General features: G+C 36.8%; 1 protein-coding gene across 1 annotated transcript; it reads right to left on the minus strand.

Moving 5' to 3' along the window:
- Positions 1-1391: 1391 nt before the first annotated feature.
- On the minus strand, positions 1392-2450 carry LOC148033885 (uncharacterized). The gene is made up of 2 exons (XM_087682384.1): positions 2215-2450; positions 1392-2052 (listed from the first exon to the last, which is right to left on the minus strand). Exons 1-2 carry the CDS (start codon positions 2381-2383, stop codon positions 1808-1810), a joined length of 414 nt encoding a protein of 137 aa, XP_087538510.1. The 5' UTR covers positions 2384-2450; the 3' UTR covers positions 1392-1807.
- Positions 2451-11884: the final 9434 nt, after the last annotated feature.

Raw genomic sequence — 11884 nt, forward strand, 5'->3', positions numbered from 1 at the left:
TTGTGTTTTATAATGCACTTCGATTTCGTTCAAATTTTACTAGAATTAAAATTAGAAAAGCCCTTCAGTGAATGTATCATGCAAATTTTACTAGAATTAAATAACCCTCTTGTTGATCACATGTGGGTACACTTTTATTTTTTAAGATACCTCGCCCCACAAGAGAAATTGGTTATACTACATTTATGTAGGATGTTCCTATAACATTGCTCACCTTGAGTAATCAACATTTCCTTTTTCCACAACAAAAAGTTTTGGAGCGGATTCCGACATTTAAATTATGTCTTATGTTTGAATAGTGAGGCCTTACAAAGGCTTATGTAATGTAGTAGAAAAATCCATTTCAAAACTCATGTGAATTTGACTGATGGTAGATAAGGACTTGAAAAAGGCGCATACCTAAACAATGAAATGTTGCGTATAGAGCATTTGTGTGTTTTAGAGTAGAGATTCTTTGCATTATCTCAAATAAGTATGCATGGGTTTTATATATAGGGGCTTGGATGCATAATAGTGAGGGAAAACTAGCCATGGAGAATATCGGGCATGCAAAAATGACAAATTGATTTTGATTCATGTTATATGTTATTACCTCTAATTGACATTGTTGATGTAGCCAATGTCGTAGCTTTTCTATATTTTCTTATAGTGCATATATTTTTGTTTTCGGGGTAGGAGGCATTTATGCAGTAGGCACCCAGGTGTATTGAGAAATATAGAGGAAGTTCCTTTCTCTTGTTTGTTGCAAGGTATGCGAGATTGTTTGAGAAGAGTTGGGTGACGTTCTCCTGTACTAAGCAAAAGATTGGTTATGTCCTACATATAAAATGCATGTAGAACAATAAAGGTGGACGAATCAAGTGTGGTGTTCGTTAGGCAAAGCTTTGTGTCGCTGTGTCTCACGTCTTACTAGAGCAATGCCTCTTCAAGCTCTCTTCCTTATTAGAATCATGTGCCATTTACATGTCTATCAACCTTAGCTTTGATTTCATCTCCAGCTTGCTCTTGTGTTTTATAATGCACTTCGATTTCGTTCAAATATCCTGCCACATCACCAAGACGCGTAATGGATGCCGGCTTATGAAGAGCTCGACATCTCAACAATCAGCATGCGCCATTTACATATCTATCAACCTGAGCTTTGATCTCATCTCTACCTTACCCTTGTGTTTTATAATGCACATGGATTTCCTTCCAAACATGAGCTTGCGCATTCTCCAAGCATACTCTTAAGCTTCAAATAGTTGAGAGAACTTGGTGACGTGGGATATTAAGCGAATTCGTATTCTTCTCTTTCCTATTGACAAGTGGTGAAGCACAATGTATGCATATCTAAGAGCAAAATGGCTTGATAGTGTGAATATTAAACGGCCATATTAAAACAATGTAGGAAACCTCAAGAGTGGAGCAATTCTGACAAAGTGAGCAAAATGTAACGTGTGGGCAAACATGAAAGAACCCGGTGGTAAGATGAGTTGCTTTGAGAAAGTAAAAGGAAGGAGAGATAGAGATAACTTATGTACATGTGCATTTAAATGCAAGGTCAGCTTATGCACATTTGCATTTCCAAGTTTTTACGCCTAATCTCTCGCAACATGCGTACGTAGGTCCTGACGACATGGTCCAAGGCGTAGACGACGGCCATGGAGGAAGCCCGAGGACTCCCAATTAATTAAGGAAGCCGCCTTAGTGTAGAGGTGGATATGTTGACATGAATTAACAGACATGACATGCGATGGAACGCCTAAGATCGAGTCTAAAAACCTAGGACAAACAAGCGTAAGGTGTTCGTTTACACATAAGTAGGCTAGTTCACGAAGAAGACTTTGAGATGCCTCAGGACGTTGTTAGCAGGAGCAGAGCGACGCTGCTGAGCGGGCGACTTTCTTCTCGGGATGGTGATGAGGAGACGGCCGTCCTTGTGCCAAGCCGCGTGGGTGTGGCTGGTGAGGAGGTTCGGGGGCAGCGAGACGGGCTTGGTGAAGGTGGGTCCACAAACGTACAACGTCTGGCTGTGGTCATCCACCTCGACTCGCAGCTCCCCTCGAAGCGCTGCAGCAAGCAAGATGAACCGGAAATTAGCAACGACATCTTCACCACTCATCGAACGCCGCATTATGCAATCCTCCTTAGTATTAAGGTACTGTCTCAACGAGTCATAGGCTCGTGCAACATTAAACATCAGTTTTGCATGTTATGAGAACATTAATTTACCGTTATCTACGAAGGCTGAGACAATGTATTGCGAGGCTGTCTCGCTGCAGTCGATCTGTGGCTCCACATTTGTAACAAAATTGGGAGCGCTTAAGGTGATGGTCTGCCATCCGGCCGCTTGCTTCTTTATGCATGATACTTGACTGGCATAATATGGGACGTGAGCCATCTCTCTCTCTCTCTCCGCGTGTCTGCGCGCTTGCGCTGTGGAGGAACTATCCTCGACTTGTGGAGAGCCCGCGACCAGTTCAATGTCACAACCTGCCCTTTTATACATGCCTGGCCCCACGCGTATTATTTAGCATAATCATCGCAAATAATGCCCTCTCACATTATTTGCCTTCGAGAGATAAGGCAGAGTCTGCCACTTTCGCATCTCCGAATTCGATACGGGGTGAAGTTCTCCACATCTCCAACTACACGTGGATAATGAGCAATTATGGATGTCCATAAACTCACATGAGAGGCCATCACAAGCACATGCTAATTATTGTGTGTCCAACCATATCTCTTTGGATGCTCTAGACCATGCTCCAATATGTGCCCTTCTATTCTTAAGATTTCTCAATGGGGCCATTCCTTCTTGATTTGTCTTTCCTTTTCCATTAGAGAGATACCAAGAGTTGTTGGTTTTGTAATTAACTAGCCATATTGGCTCCAATTAAGCTTTAACTCATCATGAAATTAGCTTTGTTTCACGTAATCATGTTCCTAAGTGAAATAGAATACAAAGATACCAAGAATACTTCATTTGTCTTTCCTTTTTCACTAGAGAGATACCAAGAGTCCTACATTTATAAGTAGCCACATAGCTCTAAATAAGTTTTAAAATAGCCTTTACTCATCATGAGGATTAGCTTTGCTTCATAAGATCATGTTCCTAAATTAAATAACACATAAACCATAAAATAAGAGTTGCATGTTTCATAAACTAGGAGTTGCACAAGTTCAAAACATATACACGTAGCATTTTGACTATGGTCACCCATCTATTAATCTCCTTTGTCATATGCATCTTCAGCCCATCTATTTCAACATTGTTAGGCATCGCTTTGGTGATTTTCACTTCAATCTCCTTGAGAGGTTAGGTTGGTTCCAATATTTGCTTAGAGTTATTCAATGATCCTATTTCTCTCCTGGAGAGAAGATTCGATGCCTACCTTTCAAGAGGTGAAGCGTGTTGTATTTTCTCCTCGTTTATTTTATTTTTCCATTCTTGCACCTTCTTAGCCATCTCCTCCCATATTTCTTGTATGGCCTCATCACACATTGTTGCCATTATCTCTTTGATATTTCCCATATCCTAATCCTACATTTTGTATATGTCTCAGAGTGTCCGCAGGCCCTTCTTCACTTGAGAATCTATCACCTTGATTATGCTACCACAAAGAATTAACCGAGTATTTCTTGCTCTTCTCCCCTATAGTGTAGCTGCTGGATGTTGGGGATATCTAGCTTTTCTTGGGGTTTCCCATCGTATCTTTGAGATTTGGTTGTAGCCTATCTTCTCAAGGGCAGCCAACCACTAGAATGCCAAAGCTAAGCAGGATGTGCTTGAATGAATTCAAGAAAAGAATGGATTGTTTTCAACTATCCAATTGGCAATGGCTATGGCGGGTAGAGGCTAGGGCACGGCTAAGGCACAGTTGTGTGTCTGTGTGTGTGTGTGTGAGCAGCAACATAAGAATATTTTATTTGGAAAAATGAAGTGATTTTAAGTACTATTTCTATTATAAATCTTATCCTTATCATAGAAATACAGAGACAAATAGAGTAATAGCGTGAAAATATAATTTAGAGAGACAAAGTGAGGGGATGAGAGAGAGAAGGTAAGAGAGAGAGAAAGTACGAGAGACAGGGGGTGGAAATAGGGGGTGGAAGGGAGACATAAAAAGAGGAGAATAGGGGAGTGTGTGTGTGTGTGTATGTGTGTGTGGGAGGGAGATATAGAAAGAGAATAGGGGGGAGAGAAGGGGGAGATAGAGAGAGAGTAAGAGACATAAATAGAGAGAGACAGAGACTTAGAGAATAGAGAGAGAGAGAGAGAGAGAGAGAGAGAGAGAGAGAGAGAGAGAGAGAGAGAGAGAGAGAGAGAGAGAGAGTAGTAAGATAGAGGGAGTCTCAGAGATAGAGATAGAGAGACAATGAGTGAAAGACTTAGAGAGAGAGAGAATAGGTTATAAAACAAAGGAGGGAGGGAGAGAGAGTAATAGAGAGACCTAGAGAGAAACTGAGTAAATAAGAGAGATTATGTAAGAGAGTAAGAGATAGAGAGATAGAGAGAGAAACATGAAGAGGAAGAGAGAGAGACAGAGAGACAGATAGAGAATAGGTTAAGAGAGAAAGTAAGGGAGAGAGGAGGGAAAAGAGAGAGCAATTGTGTGTGTGTGTGTGAAAGAGAGAGAGAAAGGAGCCAAATAGAAAGAGTAGGAGGGAGGGAGGGAGGGAGGGAGGAAAGGAGGTAGAAAGAGCTAGAGAGGGAGAGAGAGGGAGAGAGAGAAAGACTAACAGACTAAGAGAATGAGAGAAAGTCAAAGATAAAGTAAGAGAATAGTACACAAAACTTTGAGCCTAGGTACACAATACCAAAAATGAGTGGCGATAAGAATGGACATATTGGGGCTCAAGGAACATATCTCAATCAACATGTCCCATATTCATGCCTTCAATGTTAGTGGGTAATTTGTTGAATGCTCCATTTTTCCATAGAGCATGTGTGATGGCATGTAATTTCCCACCAGAAAGTATGAATCAAAAAATTATAGACTACCTACCAGTTAGTGATGAGTAAAGTGTATATGCTTTATGTGGAATTCACAATGATGAAATTCACTATGTGCAATGTGCACAAAAATGGAGGTCTACTAATGTATTGCTCATCTTTATGAAACTAGTAGATCTACTACATCTCATGAAAATACTTTGTAGGCATGCCACGTAAGGAGCACCCAAGCAATTCTTCTACTTTGCCTTTCACAATTAATAACTTTTCAAAACTAAGTTCATTCTCCACATATCCAAATAGGCATGGATAATAAGAAATTGTATATCTATGTTGATCATGATAATTATTGTATATCCAACTAAATCTCTTTCGATGCTCTAAATCATACTCCACGTTATGTCTGATTATGTATGACGTGTGACACCATATATCTTAATAATGTATCTTTCGATACTAAAAAGCGAGCCTCCATGTCATCTTGGATTACAAATGCCATTAGCTCTTATCTACAATGTGTAACATCAAATATTCCCTTTAAAGTATACTTACATCTTGCATATAATGACTATAGTTGACTGATTCTCACAAGATGGACATCACTGATCTCCTAGACTATTTGATTTTGACAAATTTTCATGCATTTTTAACAATCAAATTTTTGAAAAAATAAATTTCTACTTGAAATTATTCCAAATCTTTTAGTATATTATCTTATGATATTGGTAAATCCCCATCCAATTTCAATATATCATAGGCACATGCTATTTCCAATATATTGAAATAAGACATGAGCTGGTAAAGTGTCTTGTAGCCACTTTTGTGGCAAATTACAAGACTAGTGTTAATAATGTCAAGTGTGATTATCCATATGATTTCAAGCTAGTCATTCTTAGATTCCAAACTTCATGGAGGGAAACAAAAGTGACAATGGAAAATTAAATCTTATTTAAGATCTCAAAATGTAACCTTGAGGGAGCCTTTTATGCCTACTTGTGAACAAATAATATTGGGACCACCATGATCTACTTTCTTTAATAAGGATTTCACAAGATAGTTGGAAAATCATGTATTTCACTTTTAGATTTACCATGCATAGAATGGAGAAAAAGTTTGAATTTAGTATTTGAATGTTTGAGCACATCTATATGAGATATGCTTTTAGTTGTCTTGGGATCTCTACTTTTGGCCACATGGATGTGAGGTTTCCTACTTTGTATCCACACGGAATTCCAAAGGGCCATGAAGTTTTTATTGCAAGTCTATAAAAACTCCTTATAGAAAACTAAGATACCATAATTTTACATTTAGGTTAAACCCCTAATTAATGTTACCTGGAAATCTAGTAATTTACTAATCTAACATGTTCCGTTTCTTGCTCAATCTATACTTTTGTAACCTAGTTAGTAAGGTACTTAATGTGCTCTATTTTTCAAGCTTCCTGGATTTCTCTACTACAATTGTCTCCTAGTGGGTTGCCTATAATGGGCACATCTTTCAATCATAACATATAAGACTCTATTCAACTTATATTCAATTTTTAATCATTATCTCAATTTTTTGTTTCATTTGTATTTACCTCCCTTTTTCTTTTAGGCTCTAAATGTCATATTGAACATTCCAAATCATGAGAGGATATAACCAATGCATTGAGAGAGTGTGTTGAGTAGTGCAACTATGATATATATTTACGCTTTTGATTATTCTTTTCTAATATTATCTACAATGGATTTGAGCATGTAAATCCAATTATCTCAAATCAAATAGTATATATAACATCATTATGAATTTTTATATAACTATGTATTGCAATTGGTAATAAGGACCAATTCTACTCTTATTATCTATTTTTCTTATTTGTAACTCCTAGTTAGACACTACTTTACTTCATTTTCCATATTTATCTTCTTTTGATGTCATATTGTCTTATTTTGGCAACTCTATTAAGCATCAATTGAGGTTTACCTTCTCAAAATACAGAGGTTTACCTTCTCAAAATACATAGTAAAACTGAGAATATCTTTATCCAAACTATCTATTTTTGTGTTACCCTTGATACAACATTGAGAATTACTAAAGCTCTAGACTCACACATTATATTTGATCACACATTCTAAACAATGTTTGATCTAGACTCACACATTCTTGTGTTACCCTTAATACATAGTAAAACTGAGAATATCTTTATCCAAACTATCTATTCTCATGTTACCCTTAATACAACAATAAAGATGTACAAGTACACTTAATTTTAAACTAATTTTCTATTATATTTGACTCTAAGTACTATCAATTGTACTCTAATTCTCTATATTTTCCCCCCATCAAAGACTTTAATTTTGTAAATAGCATGGAACTTTCCTTCCCCACACTATGAGAAGTCTATTTGACATGTGAATAAATGTATCGTACGAACTAGAAAGACTTAGAGATGCATCTATAGATGAGCTTCTCCATGCATCAAGTGACTTGCACCTTAAGTTTTGTGTGTTTTGCATGCTACAAGCTTAACACTAAAAATACCATTTAAATGTGATTTGATAGTAGCTTTCTTGTAATATTAAATGTATATTTAAATGCCCTTTGAGATATCCAAGCGGTGTCCAAGCATTGGTCTTTGATCCATTTGGCTCAATTGTTCTCTAGATTTTCTTCACAGATTAGTTACATTTTGGTTACTCAAGGACAGGGTGTTAGCTTATAAGTGGATAGGTACAGAGACCAAGGAGACCAAGGAAAGCCTAGCCAGTGCTAACTAGAGTACATAAAGGCAAGATTGAAGGCATTATGGGAAAAAAGGTAGGTCTTGCACAAGAAACCTGCCATTTTGGAGGCAAAATGGCAAAAGAATGGGAAAATAGAGTTAGTCTTGGTTAATAGTCCAGTTACTTTTGAGGACATGTTCTTTTCTCAAGCTCTTGTTGAAGCTTCTGTGGTAGATAACAATAATTCTTTTATATTGATCAATAGCCACTTCCTCTTTTTGTGTTAGCATGGGGCAATGATTCTTTACCTTGTATTGATCAAGTTGATAACCAATCTTGAGGCATGGAACTCGGTGGTATACTAGAATTATGCCTAGATTTTGTGGTGCATTTTGGACTAAATTATTGCTCCTCATCCATATTCAAGGAAACCATTGATCACTTACTTATAGTCTTTCTACTCCTTGGACAAGTACTTGGCAATATTCTCAATAGGGATTAACCTCTTAAAGCTTCCAATCTTCCTCCTCCAAAGAACCCCTAAAAACCACTACAATAGCCATAGCCACAAGTTTGAAGCACCAATTTCTTCAATATTTGGCTCTTTCCAACTTCTAAGGATTCTCTACTATCAAAGAAAGATTGGCTTCAAGTTTGAATACATTGGAAATATTCTACCATATTGAGCTTCTTGGAGTACATAATGGAGTCATATTTTGTAGCTTTTGGCCAAATATCTTAAGTATTTGGTATTAAAGTGTTCAAGAGTACTCAAGGCGTTGATTATTCAAGAATTTTAATGGTCTTCAAGCATGTTAGGGTTGATTTAATTGGATTCTTGGAAGCATGAAGCTCTTGGATTGATTTTGGACAATCTCTTCAATTAATGGACGAAAGTTTGATTCCAAGTGGATCAATCATCTTCTTCAAGTTCAACAAAGGGTTTTTCACTTGCTTAATCTCTGAAAATATCTCAATATCCACATGTTCTAAGCTTTATCACTTGTTGATGGGAGATTCTTGATCAATTAAGCCTCTAAATTAATCAATAGATCAGATATTAGTGCTTTTCTTCAATAATCATAGTCTATTAGTCAAATTTTAGCATTCATTTTAGTCCTTTTTCATCATGATTATCATTTGCAATGACTTGATGCATAACTTTAATTTGATTGTGTGATTCTCTTATATCCAAGAAAGAAATATTGTAAAGGGTAAGTAGTTGCCATCAATGAGTCACTGAATTGTAGTGGTAAGATCCTCAGTCAACCTCCATTTCTTGATTCCATTTTCATTGATCAAATCTTTGCATATCATTGAAGGTTGAAATGATTTTCTAGTTATGCATCTCATTCATGTCTTCTTAAATAGAATTATTTTGCCATGTTGATATTCCCACCAAGGAAGAAGGTGGATGTCGGGGTAGATAGAGGGACAATAGAGAGGCGACCCTCGCCCACTATTATAGATCCCAAAGGGGTGCAACCAACCAACCTGGTAAAAACTTTGCCCACCTCTTGGTGATTAGAAGTCCGTGTACAAAGCCTCTCCTACCATTTTATCCCTCACCATATGTTCCAAGAGTAAAGTCATTGAAGACCAAAAGATTTCAATTGAAGAGCATTGGTCAGAGCCTCATTGTCGACGATCAGTTACAAGGATTATAACGGTTTATTACAAGTTGATTACAGGATATTTCAACCTGTTTCACCCTTCAAGATACGTGCGTACACATGGGTAAGATGTTACTTGGGCAATGATTGGGGTTGATATTAAGTTATTTACAGGTGCTATAGGTTATTCTAGGTTGTGTAGAGGTTATTTCAGTGAAACAATGAATTGGGACCATTTGGGGGTACTTCCTACTTGGTTATAGATATTGCATAGTAGATCAAATTTTTTTCAGGGACTATATAGGGTATTGTAGATCATATTTAGTCTATACTAGTCATATACATGGTATCACAAGGATTTGGAGATCATAGTTTGCACCTAAGAAAAGTGGATCATAGAATAAAACAATGCTTTTATAGGTTGTAGGATTGTTCTATATAGCAGAAAAAGAAGATTCCAATAATATTCTATTTTAATTCTAAAGTTGAGTGCTATAACTCATCTTTAAGAGATATTCATTAACTTTGTTTTTCATTAAAAAGTTATTGATTCCAATATTGGAGAGAAAAGTTATGGCCATTTTAGTGACACAAGGTCTACAAGGATTGCACTATAACATTGAGCACTAATGGCTTAACACAAAGGAAAGAACAAGGCTAATGATGATGTTTAGCAACAAATCAAGGAAGCATGTGAGGTAATACCTGAGGAGATACATCATGATGAGGAAGAATCTTAAGAATATGGAACATTTAGAATCATATTATTAGGAAGAAGGGTATACCATACACCACTTATGAGATTGGGGAGACTTTTTTTAGGATTGATGAGCCTATTTTAAGTATTCATTGGTCAAATCCTCCTCTCAGAGTTAGAAGTTGGCAAACCTATTCCTCCAACTAGGTTTCAAACCAATTATCATAAGGAATGCTTCTAATATTTCAAGCCCCATTGGTAGTTACATGGATACGTAGCCCCATGTAATCAATGGATAGTAAGGCTTTGTTAAGAGGAAACTTCATGATAATATTGTGTTGACCAAATATAGTGGCCATTCATCATTACTCGCTGATTTGCAAGAGTATACTTCAAAGTTAGAATCTTATTTTGATATTTTTTAAAGGTCAGATGACCAAAAAATTAATTTTGCTACACTTCACCTTGAGGGCTTTGCTCATACATGGTGGTAGTATATAAAGAGGAAAAATCAACAAATTGATAAGTTGGGAAGAATTATGAGCTAAGATGGCTCAAGTATTCGTCTCTCTTGTTGAGAAAGAAAAGCTAGCTAGAAGATGGTATCAACAGGACCAAAAAACCCTATTAGTTAAAGAGTATACCAATGAATTCTTTAATATTACCCTACCATGCATGTAGAGAGTGTGAGTGATGATGCAAAGTTGCATAAATACATTTATGATTCAAACACTAATTTGTAAGTTGATGTTATGGCCTAGAAACCCTCCACACTATTCCATGCTATTAAGCTAGTGGAGAGATATGCTCATAAGTACAAGATGTATATTCCCATGCAAGAATCTTTTGGAAAACAAAGGGTTGTCAATAAACAAGGAAACTTTGGTGGCAATTACGGGTGTCCAAAACTTCAATTACTAGTTTGAGAGTCCCTATATAGCAAAGTGCTTCAAAGTAGCAATAAGCAAGGTGATAATAGACGTACAAGTAATTAAGCAACCAGTGATAGGTTTGTATTTATGGATCTTTTTAGAGAGTACAAAGAGAAAAATCTATGTTTCAACAGTGTTGAAAAATATATAGTTGATCATGCATCTAAATGCAGTTATAAGAATACCATATCCAAGAATTACAATATGATAGTACTTGAGGTTGTGAATGAAGAGATCATTAAAGAACCACCTCTGAGTGAACAAGCTATATTTTAAGAGCATGATGAGGATCTTGATTCTGATTAGTCTTATGAGATTGTTGATGGATTTCCATTTGATCTGTGTGGACTATTGAGATGGCCAGCTCAACACACCTGCAGACATTGATGATGAATTGCCTAGCTAGATGGGTCAACATGTCTACACTTAGCATGTCAATGGTCATTATGATCCTCACATAGCCATTGAATTATCACTTACTATATTTAGTTTGTTGCACCTACCTACAAAAGTGGTGCACAGATCGGACGCCGTATGCGTGGGTAGTGAGCGTCAGAAGGTCCCTAAGAACAAAAGAACTATATCTTTTTGCACAAAAAACAATGAAGAAAGCTTGCACGACATGAACAAGAGACTAATTGGGTGCAATCTCCCTCCATACCTTGTGTGAGCGCTCCACAAAGCATGTATTTTATATATTATTCATCTTCAAGCTCAAAAAATAGCCCAATTTACAATTAGCATGCTTTTGCTTTTGTGTTTGCTTTTGTGCCACTAAAGAATTAAAGCTATTGGGCACCCAAGAAGTCAAGCGGTACCCAAATATAATGTCCAATACAAATATTTAAATCGTGCATCCATGGGCATACAAAAATAATAAATAAATATCAAGTGCTTTAATAAATAAGCATGTCAAAATATGGACACCATGCCTAAGATACGCGCCCATAAAAAATTGATGATAATTTGAATACACACCTCCAATGCTTCCCAATGCCATT

The sequence above is a fragment of the Lygodium microphyllum genome, chromosome 7 (assembly GCF_053477565.2).
Source record: "Lygodium microphyllum isolate KBCC chromosome 7, Lygodium_microphyllum_v1.1.10, whole genome shotgun sequence".
Lineage (NCBI taxonomy): Eukaryota > Viridiplantae > Streptophyta > Polypodiopsida > Schizaeales > Lygodiaceae > Lygodium > Lygodium microphyllum.

Excerpts from the sequence above, each read along its gene's own strand:
- LOC148033885 (XM_087682384.1), bottom strand. The coding sequence starts at position 2,383 with ATGGCTCACGTCCCATATTATGCCAGTCAAGTATCATGCATAAAGAAG. Across the intron at positions 2,053-2,214 it reads CTCAGCCTTCGTAGATAACG|CGCTTCGAGGGGAGCTGCGA; the intron begins GTAAATTAATGT and ends TGCTTGCTGCAG.